Source organism: Colletes latitarsis, chromosome 7 (assembly GCF_051014445.1).
Source record: "Colletes latitarsis isolate SP2378_abdomen chromosome 7, iyColLati1, whole genome shotgun sequence".
In the NCBI taxonomy this organism is placed as follows: domain Eukaryota; kingdom Metazoa; phylum Arthropoda; class Insecta; order Hymenoptera; family Colletidae; genus Colletes; species Colletes latitarsis.
In genome coordinates, this window is record NC_135140.1 from 15,766,668 (window position 1) to 15,787,912 (window position 21,245).

Genomic DNA, 21,245 nt, shown 5'->3' on the forward strand with positions numbered 1-21,245 from the left:
GAACGGTTGTGTCTTTTTTTTATCAAATTTTATGAAAAAAATATATCCTTCCCGCGATCGAAATTATATTTAGCGCTGTACGTTTGAACACAAGCAATTTACCTTTTCATGAATTTCAGATGTAGACTGTGCATCACAGAAGGCCACAGTTGCAACATCTTTAAGGATAGGCATTTCGATAGAACAGTCTCGGCCATCTAACAAAGCCACTAACGGTCGTGTCTGAATGGGTCCATTTGCAATAGGACCCCTCAGGTTCTCCATTCGAGGGCGTTTGGGCATCATCTTCCGTTTGTCCATCGGTCAAACAGCCCCCCCAATTGTTATATTTTTCACTTGTACTCTCAGTGTCACTAAAAATATTTGTTTGCTTCCAATGAAGTCCTATTGTCCACTGGTAAGGAAGCCTCTTTGTATGTCTTGAAGTATGATTTTGCACTTTTATGCTTTGTCACACAAATTGCTTTTCTAACACTGATTTCTGGTCGGTTTTTGGACAAGGACCGCCGAACCTCCAACGCATCACGACTTGTTGAACACCGTCTCCTGAAAATTGAATATATTCAAATTTTTAAAATGAATCATCAAATTTGTTCTTGATTATGTTGCTAATATAATGACAAATTATCAAAATTATCGCAACAGAACCATAAATGTTATTTCTATTCACTTCATTCGACTGCATCAACATTTGTAAACAAACTTGTTACAGCAATTGATAAAACACATTTTGCAACTAACGTAAACAAAACAAAGTTAAACACATAATATTTTACAACGTTTGGGAAATAATAAAAGCGCAAATAAAAATGGAAAAAAAAAATCTGAAAAGGATTCGTCAAAACGTTTATGCAAATATATTAACTACGTAAGCAAAAATTTCACAAAAGAAAAAAATGCAATACGCATAAAATACGGACTTTAGATTAATAAACATACATTTCGACGCCTTCATGAATTTCTTCATGGAAGAGAAATCCATGCGATACGCATAATTACAAACGTTTCGCACATGAACGCGATATCGTGTGCTCGAAAATCTATCGAGATCCACGAAACACCGATATTTAATTATCCGTGAAAATTTTACGTTACTTTACGTTACGAAAAGGGAAACACTTAACAGCGTGTACAAAACCGAACGTTTTAGGTTACCTTGAAACGCGCCGGCTTAACCTGCGCACTGCGTTGTGTTCAGCACAGTGAAAGAAACGTTCGGAAAACGCAAGAAAACCCAAGAACACAATGTCCGTGTTTTAGCAAACAAAAATACATACGAACTTCCTACACTTGGTTCCTAAACAGAGGAATTAAAGAATCGCACAGAACACACCGAACATTGAGAACAGAATTACTAGCTGGGGCAAATGTTTTCAGAACTGTTAATAGAGTGCCTGGCGTTGGTTAGTGGGTCGACATTTTCAGCCCATTTTCGGCAGGAATTGTAAACCAATCATAGTGCGTTCGCACGCTTGATATACCGATCAACTGTTCGATAACCCATAAATACGCGCTTCCAGAATATTTGTTTATGCTAAAATGTTTACTACGCAAGCAACTATACGAAAACAGAAAAATATGCTGGATCAGCGTCGATTTAGTACCCCGGTGCTTTTATATGGCGGAACGGAAAAATGCTGAACCAGCGAAGTTCCATAAGAAAGTAGAGAAACTGACACGTGGCGCCCTCGTCAGACGCCGTCACCACGCAATACTTAACCAAGATCATCAAAAATAAATCAAACTTCTAACAAGAAAGTACTTTGACATGATATTTTTTACAATCGAAATAATCGAAATTGTAACATTCTCTATACGGTGTCAAAAAAATATTCATCGTTCGAAAGTAACTCGGAAAACTTTCTCTGTCCCATAAAAGGAAAATTCAGCAACTTTGTACGATAAAATTTAGGTCGAATATATCGAGCACGAAGAACCAAAATTTCCTATCAAACCGATTACATTTAGGATTCAACCGATCGAAACCTAATAACTTTTGAAAGATTTAAAGATTTTCTCTTGTTCGTTTGCGGGTGCGATACAGATCGAAATCTGCTAGTTACGAGGCGTTTTCAGAGATTTTGTCGACGGTTGCAGTCAGTCTGGCCCACCGAAGCGGGAACATTCCATGTGATTGGTTTAATACGAGATAAATGATACACATTAAGATTCGTTCACGCACGGCCGTGACGGGAAAGATGAGCAGAGGAGGAATGTTTGATCTGCCGGTCAATACACGCAAGTAATCGGAAACACAACCCGCGGAGAAGGCTACAAAATGAGATCGCTGCTAGCCTCAGCGAAAGCGAGGATGCGATACTAACGCAGAGTGCAAACCCAAGCACTTTGACTTGGGCACATGTTGTGCCAACTCAGCGAAAATGCTGCAAGCTCATATCATCAAAAGGAGGAGAGGCAAGGAGGCGAGATTAAGCCCTTGTTCGACAGCTGGCAGCGTATATCATACGTAATACACGGTTAGTGGCAGGGAGAGCAATGTGTCGAGGAAGTGCGCTCAGAAAGAGACTTGTAACGCTGTATTTACTATACGCGGTTGCGCGCGGTTAACTAGTTAGAACAGGAATCCACTTAGCATTACCGTACTAATTATTTTAATGCAATAAGAATTTTATAATTAATTTACCTAAATCGGATACATTTGTTTTTGTTTACACAGCCTCTGAAATAAAAATAAAAAAAAAAAAAACACCTGTCGCGTCACAAATCGTACGCTAGACTCTGAAATGAGAGAGATCAAATACCAGACACCGCCTCGAGCGTGAAATATCAACATTTACGAATCACGAGGCTAATGGTACTGTGGTTTTACGAACCACCGGAGGGCTCATCGAAAGTTATCAAGACGTTTTCGAGCAAGTTAAAAATTCATCGAGCTTTTAAAACGAACGTTTCGGGTAAGCGGTTGAATTCAACCCTTTAGCTTAATCTCGGGTGTGCAACAGAGTTTTTCGAGTTACAGATACAACGACGAAGGATGGCAGGAGAGGGGGATCGGGCGGCATAGCAAGGGTGGGGCGGTGAAGCTGCTGTGGTGGGATGGGGAGCTATGAGGGCGAAGTTATCCAATTATTGTCTAACCTGGGAGCAACTTTACTTGGCGGAGAACCATTGGTGGAAGGGAAGCTCGTTCTGCCGGCTCTCTTTCTCTCTCACACACACTCTCTTTCTCTCTCTCTCTCCCTTTCTACAATCGAGCCACGATAAAGTAAAGTTTGTTTCAAAACTTGCCGCGCGGAGAGGTGACTAGGTTTTTGTTAGTGACACGTGAAATTCAAACGACTTCGTTGCGATAATAATCGCGGCAAGTTTTTTGCGTTAAACGATAGGAGAATTAAAACTCGAGAAAGGCCTCGCAAATTAAGTTGACGGTTCGTTAATAATAGGTTCGCGAAACTTTCTAGGTGGGATCGTTTAAGAAAACTGTACCGTTCGGAATGCAATCGACGAAAGAAACGTTGTCCGACTCTTTACGATCGAAATTATATTTGACTTGTAAAAGAAAATATACGATAAACACTGACGATGGGTAAATTGAAAGATAAATTTTAATAAACGCAAAATCAACCAATACGATTAAATCACTTTTTTTTTTAAAAGAAACACTGCGTGTTAATGTAACCATCAACGTGACGGATTTGAACGAGAAACATGTGCAATAAATGTCCGTGAGTCTTTAAACTTGCGAGCATCGACTACAATTCTGTAGTCTGTTAAACGCGTACAATAAACAGTACGCTTAAACAAAACGGCCGTTACAAAAGGTAGCGAGAGTTTGCTCTAAGTTGCGCAAAACAAAAACAAAAAGGAGGAAAAATAGAAGGGAGAAGGAGAAGAAACTCGTCCAATTATAATGACGAGTATCGGTGTCGGCGTTCGTGCATTCTCATCCTTGGCCACGACGGAATGGTCGGGAAAGGGGTAAGGAGAGGGGCTGTTGCTCCGTACCTTCCGCCTCCGCGTACGTCTCTCCAGCGGGCAGCGGGCGAACGGCCATGAGTGCAGGAAGGGAGACGAGAGGAGGGAGAGGAGAGGCGACTACTTAAAGTTGGCGGAAAGTTTGGTTCGGCAGCAAAGTTAACTCAGTTAAGTTCTCCGCTCCTAAAGCGAAACTTCGGTTCTCCAACGCCTGCCTGCCTGCTCTTGCCCTCCATCCTCTTCTCCCTTTCCCTCCGCGCCTTCCCTTTCTCTTTCTCCTTTCGTCTCGCGCTTCGTACAGTCTTGGCTATCCGACCCATTCCGCCGGTGCTGCGGGAATAAGTAATGTGTTTTGGAATTACCACTGTTCCGCGAGCTTTCGCATAGAAAATCGATCGCCATTGACCGACTGGAATATCACTCTCGTTTGGTTATACAGATGCACGCGTCAATTTGTGACCTCGCGCGAAGCGAAACGGTTAGCGGTCGGAAATAACATTTTCGACTGTACCAACGCACGCATCTGCGTGCAAGAGGAACGGACGAGGGGGGGAGAGAGGGGGTACGTTTCCCCGAACCGCGAGTGTTTGAGAAGAATTTAACGACGCTTTGTCGCGATTTACTTTTCCGCCGTTCGGTGGACGGATGCGAGTTACGCTCTTCGAGTTAGTTAATTTAAAGCTTGTTCGCCGTAACCGTAAAACGAAACGGACAATTACGTGCGAGACTGTAAAAAAAAAAAAAGAAAAGCAAAAGTGACTCGGAAACGACTAGGTGAAACCCGTACGCTTCGAAATGTTTCAGGAAGAAGGATGTCTATCCCCCGCCTCTCTCTTTCTCCCTGAACTCTCCCCACCACTCTAAGCGACGATCGAAATTCCAAGACAAAGTTTGCGAGATTCTGAGGAAAGTACGAGTTCGCTTTAACGTTCATCGTTGCCCTTCTTTGCACATACGCGTGTAGAAGCTTGTAAGCATCGTTTTGCAACAGATACCAGTCAGCATGGCCGAGTACTGTCCCTCCTTTGATGGCATGCCAGAGCAAAAAAAGAAACCGGTCCAGTCGGTACTTACGAGGAGGTTTATCTTTCAGGGTTCGCGTATGTGGTTCGGAAAGAAGTTACGAGCGTTCTCCCGCGAAGAAAAAAACATTCGCTGCACCGACGCGCTCCTGGAGAAAGATCCAGAAGTAACAAAAATATATCGTTTTAACTGTTTCGAGCGAACGGCGTTGCAAAGTATTCCAACCGTTGCATAAAACCGATACCTACGACTGATTTATAACTGTCAATATAGCAATTAGTGAGAAATGTTAATTTTCTGCATTATATTATAACATGAACGTTCTCTTTTTTGCTGCAATTGGATTCGATATCGATCGATTGTTTTTGCAGTAAATTTAAAATGAAAATAAGTACGTTCTTGAGTGTTTATGCATATTTACCGAGATATCAATCAGTTAATAGAGTGAACGATTTGATTACTTCTAGTAAGAGATTAAAAGTTGTCAGAGTGCAATAGAAAACTGACTTTCACATCAAATTTTTTTTATATGTTTTAGTAAAGTACTTAAATGCTGTGTACAGGGTGTTCGTCCACGTCTGGGAAAAATTTTAATAGCAGATTCTAGAGGCCAAAATAAGGCGAAAATCAAGAATATCAATTTCTTGGCTTCGTTAAACAGTTAATAAAAAAATAAATTAAAATATTCCAAATCATCCTGGAAAAATTATTTTCAGTTACGGGGGTCAATTACAATCATTTTTTGTGAACACACATACCGTCGAAATCCTATCCACTTTCGAGAAAAAAATTCGAGTAGGTTCTGGAATTTTTCGGCAAAATTAAAAAATTTCAAATCGTTCTAAAAAAATTATTTTCAGTTGCGGGGGTCAATTACAATCATTTTTGGTCATTATACATACCCCTAAAATCCTACTTAGTTTCGAGAAAAAAATTCGAGTAACCTAACCCTGTATAGTTGTGAATTATATTTCGCGAAGGCATTGTTAAAAATAAAACTATACAGGAAATTTTACAATGTATCATAATATACGTTCTACTCGTATAAAAAAACTCATTCATATTGATTTAGTTTTTCGGTTTGTTTTGTAGCTTCGCATACTTGTTTACATAAACAGGAGTCCTTCATCGCTGTCGAGAGTTAAGATAAATATGCATAAGTGCGAATAGGAGATATCATGGATTTTAGAATTATATGGTACTTTTAAGAAATTTTCTCATTAAAGTCGTTTAAAACAGTACTTGGTACGTTATAGAAAAAGAATATATCATATCTGACGACATTAAAATGTTCTTTGGCACATTTACAACATGACATTTGGTCAAATCGACTCTCGTAGTAACTCGTCACGTCATGCAGACGAAGTATTCAACTTCGCGAGTTAACTTTGAAAACATTTCTCGGCGCATCTGAAGTTCACCTTGGCGAACTGTTCGCTCGCGGAACTTACGATCTACTAGAGTGTCGTAATTACCAAAAAGTTCGATGTAAAGATTTGAAACTTGGTCGAAATTTTTAATTAGCCGTTATTGACACGTTGGTTGCCGGCAAAAATGATAAAAGACCTTGTAAAAAGTATAAATTTCTATATTTGGGTAAGTTATTACCCTCGAGAGTTAGACAATATTGATTATATTACATCTATGCAAGTTTTCCTCGACATTTGTCTAAATAGTCGTGTAAAAGATAGGAACGTTCAATAATTCAACAGTGTATCTGTTGTTTTATAGCATAAATATTGTATGTATTTAAAAATTTGGATAAAAAACTGTATAAGTAGGTATCGAATAAACCAACATTCGAAACGATGATGGTAAAGCGATGTATAATCGATGGAAGCGATACAGTGAACTCTTTCATCCACGCTCGACTCGTATGAAATTCGAAACCCTTGTTTCAGCTACTGAACACAGTCGATGTCGATGAACGCGACGAAAGAAAGGAAAGGTAGTATTTGTTTTTGGTTACTTTCTTTTTTTTTTTGGCCTTCTGTCCTCTGACGCGCACCCTTCTTCGCGCCTTGCTTAATTTACGACTTCGCTATCTCCTCCAGCGACTACGCAAGGATCGTTCATTCGCATGACGTCGGGTCAAGAAGGACTCGATCGAGAACCATAGACAAAAAGAACAATGCCAGTACGTTCAAGACATGTGCCAGCTCATGTCCCCTATTCATGGTAGGGCACGCGATGAATATACCCTTGTTAAGTTTCAAAGTTACATACACTCCGTCGACTTTGCCAACCCCTCCTCTTTACGGTTCCCTATATCCTCTTCCGCTCTGAATCAGAATTTTCCACATAAACCGCCAGCCAACTTTTCTTATTGTTTCCGCACCCGTTCTGGATGTGCTTCATAGAATAAATCACTTCCAAGGAAACAAAGGGAGTTGCTTGCCGAACCTTCGATACATTGCATATTTAAAACAAAACAAACGGCACTCGAAATTTGTTTATACCGCTCGCGAGTCTCGTGGAGTCGCGAACGAGACGTTTCGAAAAACCAAGTCACCTCGAACGAGACTTCCAAACTTTATGGAATTTTTAGGTTCTAATAAAAAAAGAAGCAACAAATGGGAATCGACCCTTTTAACTCCCCCTTGTTGGAACAGCTACGAAATAAATAACAAACAACTGGCTGAAGATACGATATGTCCCGACTTTCGGCGACGCCCGACGTGTCAATTACCGAACAAGATTTCAAATCGTTCGAGCGGGAAGAACCAGAGTAGGTCTTAAAAGGAACGATAATCCATTAGCAACACCTAATGAGCTATAACCCATTAGTCGCAACGGTTGTTACAACGGGAACAAGTTCGTCCGCGTATTAGAGGGCCAATTTATAACTTACTTCACGCTCTCCGCCGTCCACAAGAACGTCGTCCACGAACGGCCTAAGTATGTACGCGCGCGTATATAGGCGACCTCATGGGACCCGCGAGTGTATACAAACGATTTTCTCTCTCCTGTGCGCGCGCGAGTCTCGCGGAAACAGCGATGAGCGGAGGCCCCCGGTACACTTGTTTCCTCGTACCCCTAACCCATACACCTACGCAGCCTTGCACGCTACGTAATACGTACGCAGAGGACAAAAAACTCGCGTCTTCTCGGTTTCTCCTGGGCCCGTTTCCCTCTACCTTTCTCCTTTCCGCCGTCGTCGCTGTTCGTCTCCAACCGGTCGCGTACGTTCGTTCCACCGGCTCCGACCTATGCGCGCGCGCGCGACCCACACCTATACAGAGTTACAGCGGGTTAGGACAAGTGCGTAGAGAGCAGCAGAGAGTAGTTCATGGAGTTTAGTTCCTCGTAGTGGATATGGCATCTTGACTCCTAGTAGTGGAGTGTGGCAAGCAATGGTCGGCTCGATCGATGTCTCGGCAACTTCCCACCCTCGACAGTCTGCCCCTCTCTTCAGGATACGTCGCCCCCCCCCCAATTCTCCCACCCCACCCCTCTGTCCAACCATCCAACTCCGACTCTCCTCATCCCAATCGTCAGACTCCCCGTCTCGCTCAACCACCTCCCTCTGTCCCCATCCTCCGACACATCGAACTAAATCCCGGAGCTGCTTACTGCTTCCAAGTCTGTTTACAATGGCGATGCGCTACCCCCATTATCCCGGGGTCATACTTCACCTTCGGACTACATCGCGACGACGAATCCCTTTTTCTTTTTTTTCCCCCTGCACTTCGCAGACCTATCTCTATTTGTTTTGGCTCGTTTATGAACCGATTACGGTAACAACACCGAGTGTTTCGAACGCTTCCAGACCGTACCAGTGCATGGAACAAATATAGATCTACTCGAGAGGCACGCTCGAGCGATCCGTTAAGCGAAACTCGTGTCGGGCACGAATCGTCGAATGTGATTTTCCTTACTGAAAAGACGTCTAGTTCGCTACAGGGCAGACCGTTTAGTGAATTCGTATCGGATTCACTTTTATACTTCCGACGTGGAGCTACGCTTATGCGTGGTAATGTTATACGGTGATACAGCGGAGTTATCTAACGCGTGTTGGTCATCCAAGTCATACTTCTTCAATTTCATTGTTGTTACTGAATGTAAGCTCGAACGACTGATGTAAACAAAAAGATTGACACACGACGGACATCTTGTTCTCTGTGTGCTGCATTTAAGAAAATTAGCATGAATTTACCTTGACTCGTCGAAGAGTTTATTTTACGTATACAGGGTGTACGATCAACCCTGGGAAAAATTTTAGTGGGAGGTTCTAGAGGCCAAAATAAGACACTGTGCGTCGTGCAGACCCGCGAAAAGATATATGACAATTTCTACGTAATCAGTGCGCGGAACGATCAAACTGTTACGCGTGCAACGCTGATTTCTTTTCGAGAATAGGGAAAAGCGTAATTACTGGTAGCGCTATTCAGGCTACAGGCCCGATCGATTTCTACAATGACCTGTACAATGGATCGAGAATGTACATAGATATCGTTGTTCGTCTCTGCCGCTCTTGCGAACATGAATAGCTATAATAATAGATAAATGGTCATGCATTACGTAAATAACGCAAAACAATACGTCTAGAACACGCAAAAGGTATAACGCCGTTTATTACACTTAGAAACCTGGCCATCCGTAATCACGCCTACTTACTATTCGCTCTATTATGGTATAGCATACTTTTATACAGGCTGAGACGGTTCGCGAAAGAAAATTGAAAGTTTATCAATAACGATGTAAAAATTGTACGCGTGAAATTACTTGTGCATCCCAGGAATTCGTATCGTCTAAGTAGTCAAAGGGGGAAAAGTTATCACGAGATACGGTTAGGTAGGCGTCAACGGATGCCATGAATCCCCATGTTTATTGTCAGGTCGTAGAAGGGTCGCCATACTATGTAAAACTATTTTCTGGAATAGCCTCGGATACGATAGGTACTTGGTATCGTCCATGTACACTGCGTGGAACAAATATAGCGATCTCGAAAAACAAAAACTGTAGGGAACGATGACGATAGTGCCCTTGAGGGCTGGACCTACAGTGATCTTTTTAGGGCGCTAGAATTAGAAAGGCGTGGACCCCCTGTCTTCTATTTTCAATTTGGTAGTAATTTACGAACAAACTTTGGAAATTGTAACTCGATCTTTAAGACGTTAAACCTTTGCCGTATCTCGAACAGAAAGCGCCGCGTTTATTTGCGTTAACGTTAACACGATTTAGCAACGAGAAAGAATAAAACTCAATGTATGGTAAGGATTAGTAAATAACGTGTTTATGTTTATTTTATGCGGCATAGTTGGGATAATAATAGAGTTTGCGTTTTTTTCATAATACTCCACAATTAGATACGTGTCACGTAAACTATGCGATAAGCTGGATGTGTGGTAGAGAACATGTTAAGCATGGTTCATGAATCGTACAGGTACGACGTAAGAAACATTCTGGTAGCGCGAATAACAGATTATAACTTTAAAAAAATATATCTGTTTCATCTTTAGAATTATATAGGGTGTTAGGCTAACCCTGGGAAAAATTTTAATGGGAGATTCTAGAGGTCAAAATAAGACGAAAATCAAGAATACCAATTTGTTGATTGAGGCTTCGTTAAAAAGTTATTAACGTTCAAAGTTCCACATGTACTGAATTTTTTTCTCGAAAATGCGCAGGATATCGGGGGTATGTCTATTGACCAAAAATGATTGTAATTGACCCCCGGAACCAAAAATAATTTTTTTAGAACGATTTGAAATTTTTTAATTTTGTCGAAAAATTTCAGAACCTACTCGAATTTTGTTCTCGAAAGTGCGTAGGATTACGGAATTATTATTATTATTAATAATATTATTATATTACGATGCGTTTATGTTATCGTTAAAACCCGTAAATATGTATAAAAAAACAAATAGTGACAAGAAATTCATGATCATGTATCTCAAGAAGTTTATCCATCAAGATCGTTTAAATTGCCCACTGTGCGACGCGCTCCAGTATTTATCAAACGCTTATTATTTTCAGACGATATTAGAGATCGAAATAAAAAAAAGGAAATATAAAGAAACTCGATTAGATTTAACCTTGGCTTCGCGAGCACGCCGCGCGTAACATCCACGCTGCGTAAATTGCTAACTGAATAAGTGGAGTTGTCGTTTCTTTGAAATACTTCGTCGGAGACTGTTTTACATATTTCATCGTTATCCTCGTTTCTAGTGCACGAAACACGCGAACGTTTAAGCGTGCACTTTTCTCAATGACATTCGAGGTTAGGTTAATAATATAATTGCACGTTGCCTTTGTACCGAATCTACGTCTATTTTTACTTCTGTGCGTTGATTTACTCTTTTTTTCCTCCGTTCAAAGGCGCAGTAACAGGACGTACGATAAATAACAACAGCGTATTGAAAATGCTCCCCCTTTAAAAGAAGCAAAGTGAAATATGAAAACTCTTTTTCATATGAATTCTGAATCGTTTCCTGTACCTTCCTGATCTAGAAAGTTCTCTCCCATTTTTAGATTGTTCAAGTAGTATTATAGTATTGTTCAAGGAGGTTCTAAAAACCAAAATAAGACAAAAATCAAGAATATCAATTTCTTGACTGAGGCTTCGTTAAAGTTATTAAAAAATTAAATTAAAAAATTTCAAATCATGCTAAAAAAATTACATTTAGTTACAGTGGTCAATTACAATAATTTTTGGTGAATAGACCTACCCCCGAAATCCTATCCACTTTCTAGAAAAAAATTCAGTACGGGCGGGAACTTTAAACGTTAATAATTTTTTAACGAAGCCCCCATCAACAAATTGGTATTCTTGATTTTCGTCTTATTTTGGCCTCTAGAATCTCCCTTCAAAATTTTTCCCTGGGGTGCCCGAGCATCCTGTATATACTTTCAAAAAATGAAATAAAAAAATTGATTTTTTTGTAGTCTCACACGAGACTCCCCGCTTAAGTTTAACGGAAACTTCGTGCCCGTTAAAATTCAACAACGAAACCGAGAAAAAGAAGGAATGGAACCTTTTACTCCCCTCTTCTTCGCGAGAGAGACGTAGCAGTAGGTTGTAGCATACCCAATAGTTGAGTCAGGTCAGTTTACTAGCCTTACATAAAAGAGGCTAAGTAGCGACGGAGGGAAAGAGGATAGGAAATGTTATAAGATATACACGGGACGAATGAAACGAACCTAAAGAGAACAGTGTGGGAAGAGAGGTAAAGAGGAGGGGGGCAACAAGGGGACGGGTGGGGGCACCTGTTACAACGTCCAGGCCGTTCTTTCGCTCTCCCTTTCCCTCTTTGTCGAGCACCCATCCACATGCCACTTAGGCTGTTACATTGAAATTTCTACGGAACGATCTGGCATATACAGTATTTCCAACATGGACGATCAAACTTTAAAGAACGCGATCTGGCTTGTTAACTATAACGGGACAAGGGGAAGACGCGTTCTTACTGGCCTCCTCGGATAAATGTTACTAGACCAGTGGCAGGCTGTTCGAAAAAAAGGAAAGAAGTTATTAAATATTTTTCTTATTTAAAAAGTTATTTAAATATTACGTGAATTTTAAGGTATAAAGTTAACACGTCTATGAATGTAAATGTAGTTGGCGTCAACGGATATTTCTCATTAGGATGACTCCCGGAGTTTGCAACAATAGTCACCTTGAGGATGAGAAAAAGGTTTCACGGATAGAGGCACAGAACATTCCCTTCCGAGTCGTAGCCATCTTTTGTTTGCGACAGAGGTTTACAAAGACGCCTGGCAAGTTTGCAAGGGCTTAATACTGGAATGGGTATTCTTAGTAAACTGTTGAAAATGGCTTTCTTCCCTAACGAAACACGTGTCGTGCATCCTCGGAACATTTTCAACTTTGAAAATATAATCTTGAACATTGTCAGCGACAGCGGCGTAAATAAAGCATTTTCAACGTCCCCGTGAACCCAACTACGAAAGAATTTAAGCGGGGAGGATGCACGGGCCATGTAATTGACCTCCTCCGTCAATCTCTAACAGGCCAGTTAAAAAGTATTGTTTATATTTGCCTGTGCATATTTGGCGATGTTACTTTTTAAATTTCACGTTACTTTATCGTCCAGCTTTATTTAATAAGAACAACTATCGCACGAAAAGAATTCTATTTGTTAAAGTCGCAACGCGTCCTATAAATAGATCACTGGCACCTGGAAACATCTAATAATATCAAGACACTTTTGCAGCACACGGTGTAAAACAAACAACAGTGCCGTAAGCTTGTGCAAACATACTTTCAGTAAACATCCGATGTTGGGTTTTAAAACACCATTTCTATCTGCACCTCGCCATCGCCACACTTACGTATTTTGGGAATGTTTTAACGAAGACGTTTCGATAATGATAATGAAAATGGAGTAAATGTTCTTTTAATTCAGAATACATTATTAATAAATAACGTTGATAAAAACATTGTGCATTTAACTTTATACGGGTTACGATTTTATACCTTGGAAATTGTGCCATGTTCAAATCATCTTTACGGTTAGTAAAATATTTCGAATGCCGTCTAAGTAGAACACTGGTACTTAGTGGATTGAATGAAGATTGCCCAAGAAAAAAAAAAAAAAAAAAATGGCTACGGTTCAAGCGGGAGGCGTTTCCGTGTCTACGACCGCGGGACCTTTTATCATCCCACAAGGTAACCAGAATACTCGTCCCCCACAAAAGTTTGGTCACTTATTTTCGAACCAGCCTGTAGAACGTCGCTTCTCTGCAGCTCGTGGACAATCGACGTAACCACTCTCTCGTGCCTTTTACCGCACTTGTACGGATCCCGGACGAAGTGTAACGATGCCGAGAGATCGATAATAACCGCCGCGGTTTGGTTCCACCCGAGCCTCGTACGAGACAGGGACACTTTTTCCCCTTTCCCGCCATGCCTCTGTCTCTCTCTTCGTCTGACCAGCTTTCGCCCATATCGTCTCTCCTTTTCACGGCGATTTCACGCTTTAATTACGCGACAAAAAATGATGGAAGACGAGCGACGACGGAGGACAAAGCCTACAGAAACTTTACTGCTTTCTGCGTCCTTGTTTACAGCTGTCTTTTATTTTCACGCCCCTTTCCTTCGATCCCTCCCCTTCCGTTGGCGATTTCAAATTAACTTTTTCTTTTAATGCCTGTATCCGATCTATTCGACAGATCGATCGGGTGTTATTAAATATTTATTTTCGTTACGTATACAGGGTGTTCTACCACCTCTGGGAAAAATTTTAATGGGAAATTCTGGAGGCCAAAATAAGACGAAAATCGAGAACATTAATTTGTTGACTGAGGCTTCGTTAAGAAGTTATTAAAAAATTAAATTTAAACAAATTTCAAATCATTCTGAAAAAATTATTTTTGGTTCCGGGGGTCCATTACAATCATTTTTGGTGAATAGACATACCCTCGAAATCCTAACCAGTTTCGAGAAAAAAATTCAATAAGTGGATAAATTTTTCGACGAAATTAAAAATTTCAAATCGTTCTAAAAAAATTAGTTTTGGTTCCGGGGGTCAATTACAATTACTTTTGGTCAATAGACATACCCCCGAAATCCTAACCATTTTCGAGAAAAAAATTATTTACCGAAAATATACTGTGTGGCGGGAAATGTTTCTATAACTTCTTAACGAAGCCTCAATCAACAAATTAGTATTCTTGATTTTCGTCTTATTTTGGCCTCTATGTCACAACTCCCTGTATATCACATTTTAAAATATTAGTATAACTTGTCGAGTAAGTTCTATAAAGAATTGGCAATATTTAATATTCTTACGAAGAAACGCGAACAGACTTATTACATAACCTAATATGTACTCGAAGAACGTTCGATATCAACCAATTTTTGATCGTACAAATTTAGTAATTAAAGATATAAAGCTACAGCAGACGTAATATTTTTATAAAAAAATATTTCTTTATACAAAAAATAAAAAGGAATCTGCTCGATAGTAATTTGTAACACGTTGCTCACGGATAGTTAACTTTTTAGAAACCGCGAAATGGTTATCTGCTGTAATATACTCGAGGCTATAAATATCAAAGAAATGTTAGATCGCGAAATAAGGTGTGCGTAGAATTTTTCGCAATATCGTCCCGTTATCAGTGCACGCGATAACATTTCTAAATAGGCGGTTACGTGTTACCCGAGGCACATCTGTATCCCATCGAAGGCTTATGCAAGTTGTATAACGAATTAATTTCGCTCGGCGCATTACGTCCGGCAAAGGGAAAATATAATCGAACGAGTTCTGCGAACGCTCGAAGCGTGCTCTTACCTCGGTCGTCGAGTTTGCAGTGATTAATAGGTAGGTATGCTTGAAATACTTTCGCGACGGAGCCGCCATCGTTGTTACAGTTTTCAACGATAAAAAAGAATCAACACGACGCCGTATCTCTTTCGGCGCGAACGGGAGACTCGACAAACAATAACAGATCCCTGGCGACCTCGCCGGTCGGGCGCGGAACCATGAATCATCGATACATGACGAATCTTGCGAATCACGAAAACTCTGTCCAAGCGTCTCGCGACCAGCGATATTTGATTATTTGACCCGATTACGTTCGACTCGGCGGATAACAAGTCCCCGGGAAGACTGCGCGTCGACCAGGCGAAATTGAACACCGGATTAGCGTGTTTACATGAAACGCTCGTCGACGATAAACGCCGCACAGTGGGCCAGATTGAAAATTTAACGGCTCGAATTTTGTACAAAAATTGAAACGAACGTCCAAGGACTAAATATGGAAAACTGTCAGTAAACGTATTAACAACCACACGTTTTATTTAACCTAGTACTTTGTATCACACTATTCGTACGCTGAGTATATCTAGATATTTGATCGATGCACAAAACGTCCGTATATAGAAGAGTTCGATAAGAAGCGTCGGGCCCTATTTCGAAGCGATGAATCTCGGTGACATGCCGAAAGATGCTAAGTCGGCAACGAAGATATTCTTCCGAACCGCGAGAGGACCTAAAAAAAACTCGGCTGGTCAGTGACGGTGGTGCGGGACGACCTCCTTCGTCGAGTCGAACGACTTAACTTTCTCGAAGGATAACGCTTCTGCTAGTTTCCTTTCTCCGTGGACGGCCGCGGGAGATGAATTTACGCGGCGTCGACGAGGAAAACGTAAATATAAGCGACGACGCGCTCGCACGGGCCCAAGCCACGAGTGGGTTTCTAGTAAAAAGAAACAGAAGTGTCGCGACGTGAATACAGGTCACAACATCGCTGAATAAGCAACCGAGCGTACACCGCTGCTCTCCGTGTTCAGCAAATTACGTAAGGCCAGAACGGGAGCTCGTTTAAATACCGACACAATCAACGATGAATAAGTAAGTTACGTGCATGCGGCGCGCACACCGCCATAACGAAATAAGGAAAACGTGCACGACGTTCGTTCCATATTCGCGTTAAATTCGGCGAAAGTTACGCAATCCGGCATTCCGCTTGGCGCCGACGTCCTTTAGGACTTATCGTTAATCTTCGAACACAGTTTGCCACCATTTTTATCTAGACAACGAATAACGTTTTATCTAAATAAATTGTCGTCCATGTGTCTATCTAAATAGAAACTTATTATACAAACAAATAGAATAAGTCGATAACAAGGTCGATTGTGTTTATCTGGTCTGCATAGTTATATACGTGTTTCTTTATTATCTAAGAAAAAATTGCAAACTATACTCCATGTTGCGCTATTTTTAAAATCTCATTTAAAAATGATGTCCCGCTTGGATGCAAGCTTGTCATCGATAGACAATTGAATTTATTACTCTACGAAGTTCCTCGGTATCTCACCGAGTTTCGATAACTGTGTCTTTAATTCTTTGCTTAAGCTCTTCGTACGAAGTCGCTCCCGTCGAGTAAACTTTTTTGTTTTAAAGTTCCAGAAACGTAAAAATCGAATGGTGTAATATCGCTTTTAACTCTAAAACAAAGCGTTTATTCGCAAACTTTATATAACGTTTCTTTCTCATTCTGACCTCTAAGTTAAGTCCAGTTTGGTGGAAATATCACGAAACATTCTGTGTAGTAATACGCTTTACCTTTGACTTTATAGTTTCTACGTATGTTGTTATTCGATTGATTAATTTGTATATGATTCCTACTAGTCTAAATGTATAGCGAAGTACACCTGAACCAAAGGTCGAAATGTTTATTATTATAAATAATAACTCTTGCATGTATCATTTGCATACTTGTTTCGAACATTTTTGCAGTTTTATCTAAATGATTCGAATCGTGGCTCGTAGTTGAAATAGGTGTTTGGCCAATCCCGGGAAAAATTTTAATGGGAGATTCTAGAGGTCAAAATAAGACGAAAATCAAGAATACTAATTTGTTGATGGGGGCTTCGTTAAAAAGTTATTAACGTTTAAAGTTCCAGCTCGTTCTGATTTTTTTTCTAGGAAATGGGTAGGATTTCGGGGGCAGGTCTGTTCACCAAAAATTATTGTAATTGACCCCTGTAACTAAATATAATTTTTTTAGCATGATTTGAAATTTTTTAATTTCGCCGAAAAATTTCAGTACCTATTCCAATTTTTTTCTCGAAAGTGGGTAGGATTTCAGGGGTATGTGTATTGACCAAAAATGATTGTAATTGAGTCCCGAAACGGAAAATAATTTTTCCAAAACGATTTGAAATTTTTTAATTTCGTCTAAAAATTTCAGTACCTACTCGAATTTTTTTCTCGAAAGTGGGTAGGATTTCGAGAGTATATCTAATAATCAAAAATGACTGTAATTGACCCCCGCAACCAACAATAATTTTTCCAGAAAGATTTGAAATTGTTCAATATAATTTTTTAATAACTTTTTAATGAAGCCTCAGTCAAGAAATTGATATTCTTGGTGTTCGTCTTATTTTGGCCTCCAGAATCTCCCATTAAAATTTTTCCCAGGGCTGGCATGTAAGAACAACCTGTATATCGGACGACATTGAAACGTTTTGGAAAAGCTTATAGTCATCGGACGCGCGGTATAGCGTCTCCAATATTGTGCAGTCATTCGAACCCTGCGTTTCAGATTAGTAGGTCGTTAACATGCTTTATCGCGTCGAACGGAAGCTTGTTAACCAAGTCCGGCAAGAACGTCGAACTCGTGGAAAAACTAAGCACACACACACACGCGCCCGTTAAAGTATTGCCACGCTTGTCAACGTTACCTCAGAAATGCTAAAGAGTGATTATTTAAATTCTTAACATTTATCCGCGCCTACTTTACAAAATCGACCTTACCGTCGCGTTATATATTTATCAAACGTATCTTTCTCGATCTTTCGATACCTATTTTATCGTATCAATTAATCTACACGAAACAACAAGTAAAATTAAATAAAATTCCTGTAACCCTATTTATTGTTCACCCGAAAAAAATAAACCAGTAAAACACTATTTTAATCCGACTTTTAATTATCAACGCATTGACTACCACTGACCCTGATATTTGATAATGGTGTACCCATTATTTTACAGCATTCCTAATTAAAGTAGCGTCATTTATGATTTTATAATTAATTGGAACGATCCATCGATATGGCAACGCGTTGTAAATTTATTATTAAAAGAACAAATACTGTAATAAAAGATTCTTTGAAAGAACAAAAGAGGCTACGGGTGCTTGGGAGGATTCATCAACACCATAAGAGCGAAACACGTGTTATATCGAATTAAAGGATGCGGGCTATTCGAAGACGCGTAAAACAGTGGCTCGCAGATAAATACCTGGAGGTTCACGAGTTGCACATAGAAATTTTAAATATTTACATTGCGTAGATTTAACGAATATTTAACAATGTTATTCTGGGGAATATTGCATAGGAAGGGTCCATAAGTTCGATTAAACTGCCCAAAAATGGGTCGTGAAAAACAGAAAGATTACGAACCACTGGTATAAAAAATTCACTCGACGTTACGGGGACACTTGGGAGGTTGGAAAAGTTGGGAACCAGCACGCGTTCGCTGTGTCACCCGTAATCACGAACGACGATAGTTTTCAAAGAAGTATATCCGAATTCGCGGAAGATGTTAATTCGTAGCACGAACGTAGCGTGATAATTTGCGAAGACGTGCGAGATGCGTGCTTAAATTATATCGCGGCTTCAGAAAATTTCCCGACGATTGGGCGAAAAGTTAGCGTACGTCGGTTGACGTACAGTGAAATAAATAAATACGCGGAGAAAGATGGATCGTCGACAGAAGAAGAGCCGGATACAAATGAATGATATTCTAGAAGCGTCTATCCAAATGGCGGTCAGCCACACGACACGTACACTTAGCAGAATAAACGATTTATATCGGAAACTATACTGTATCGGGGCCACTTTGCTCTACCAACGTATCCCTCGAACAGTAAATCAAATACTTTCGGTAAGGTAATTTATTAAAATGTAAGAGGAGTCACGCGATCTCGATCCGACGTCGGGACGCGCGCGAGCGTATACACCGGCGGTGGGTTAATTGAAAATTCTGCGAGCGATTCTTCCTGTGTAAATAAAACAAAAATTTCGAAGCACGGCGCAAAGTGCTGCCATCTAACAATATTTCATAACAATTTTCATACTCGAACGATAATATGTCAGAAAATCCGTCCCACGCTCGCACGTGCGCTTGCTAACAAAACGTGAACGAGAGACGGTGGTATTTGTTGCACAGCTAGTTTACTTAATGGAAATAGTTGGTTCTGAATAAACTCGTGCTATTATAGTCACCGCAGATAACTAAACAGATAAGCCACTTAATTACCAGTCGTGATGCTACGACATTAACATATTGTAATGAACTTGCAAATTATACGGATGACTGTTTTTTTTACATCCGTCGATCCGCACTGGGAAAACACGCCGAGAGAAATGCGAGGAGCGCGTGCATGCGACCATTTCCAACGGAAAGGCCGAAGACGTTGGCGAAGGTCAACGTCAAGATACGATTTCACAGTTCATTGGAAAGGAGAGCACTCGAGCGCTCGACGGAGATCGGTGTTCCGTGAAGTACAGACGAAAATTCAGTAGAACTTTCCGATGGTTGGAAAGTGGTTAGGGGTAAGAGAGGATACGATAATCGGGCCAGTGGTGAGGCGAGCGAAGGGCCGAATAAAAAGAAAGGCGCGTGGCTCGGTGCTGGCGCGGCGTCTCCCGCCATATCACACTAGTTTAGCATACTCGCACACCGAGTGTCATACACACGCACACGTAAAGACCGTGGAACGGTTAAACGAAGAACTACGTATGCACCGTACGCTGGTACGCGCACGGACGGAAGATAGAAACGCATACGAATACACACGTACGAACCCGCGGAATTTTCTCCGGTGCGTGTGTGCACGCATGCACCGTGCACACCAGGGGCCGCGCGAGCGACGCACACGGCGTACACTGGGTTCTTCGGCGGCGCGATCTACGCGAGAAAAACGAGCCACGGCGAGGGCCACTCCACTAACCTGTCGGAGGCGATTCCCCTTATATTCCTCGGGCCACAGTACTCCTGAGTACTCGTGTATTTTCACCGGCTACACTGCGATCACCAAACTATATTCACTCTCTCACACGGCGTTCTTACGATGTGTCTCTTACGGGAGTATACGCGCGGCGCCTCGACTCTATATTCCGATTCACACGGCTGGGCTCTCCCGGCGTCCACGGGTGACTTCGAGTCTCCCGTGGAACGATACTCGCTCGGATACGGGCACTGGGGTCACGCGCGCCCGCCCGACGCCCCAGTTATTCGCGAAAATCCCTCGATTCGACGAAAAAATTGGTCGACAATGCGCGGAACTACGCTCGCGACTGTCTCCCTCGCTGGAGGAAAATGGCGGCCCCCGGCCATCCGAGTGACTCGCGCGCGCCACCGATACTCTCCGTCACCGGCCGAACGTACCCGAGGATAACCGATTCTTTCCGATTACGACGCTGCCGAACGGTTAAATATCGGATGAATTCTTACAAGACTTTTCAAAATTACCACGCGGAAACGTCTTATTTTCTTCTCCTTCGATACAATGCTGCTTGTAATTTCCAATGATAAAATGGAAAATTTACTTTGAAATATTATAAACACGATGAATTTCTTTACCAGACTATTCTTCAACCCTAATGCCGTATCTTTGTAGTGCTTACGTATAGTAACGATGTTCATCTTGTTTTCTTTTCTTTAGACACGTGTTGTTGACAGTACTTTGGAAAATTTTCTTGAAATTTACACTTAAACTTACTCGAATTAGATATCTTTTCAATCTTATACTTGTATAGTATGTTCTATGAAACGATGAAGTTAGATGTAAACAGAACTTGTCACGTGACCGAA

At 41.0% G+C, this 21,245-nt stretch overlaps 1 protein-coding gene across 7 annotated transcripts in view; it reads right to left on the reverse strand.

Moving 5' to 3' along the window:
- The window catches only part of Ctbp (C-terminal binding protein), a 29,008-nt gene extending 8,253 nt beyond the window's left edge, over nucleotides 1-20,755 (reverse strand). For 4 of the 7 annotated variants that reach the window (XM_076767803.1, XM_076767802.1, XM_076767798.1 and 1 more), the window contains exons 1-2: nucleotides 20,383-20,755; nucleotides 103-546 (exon numbers count right to left, since the gene is read on the reverse strand). In XM_076767803.1, coding sequence (XP_076623918.1) covers nucleotides 103-300 — 198 coding nt within the window. In that variant the 5' untranslated portion in view covers nucleotides 301-546; nucleotides 20,383-20,755. Of the gene's footprint in view, nucleotides 1-102; nucleotides 547-939; nucleotides 1,122-1,155; nucleotides 1,564-15,212; nucleotides 15,334-20,382 lie in introns of those variants that run through there. The other 3 variants (XM_076767801.1, XM_076767799.1, XM_076767800.1) reach the window with 3 other exon arrangements.
- Nucleotides 20,756-21,245: the final 490 nt, after the last annotated feature.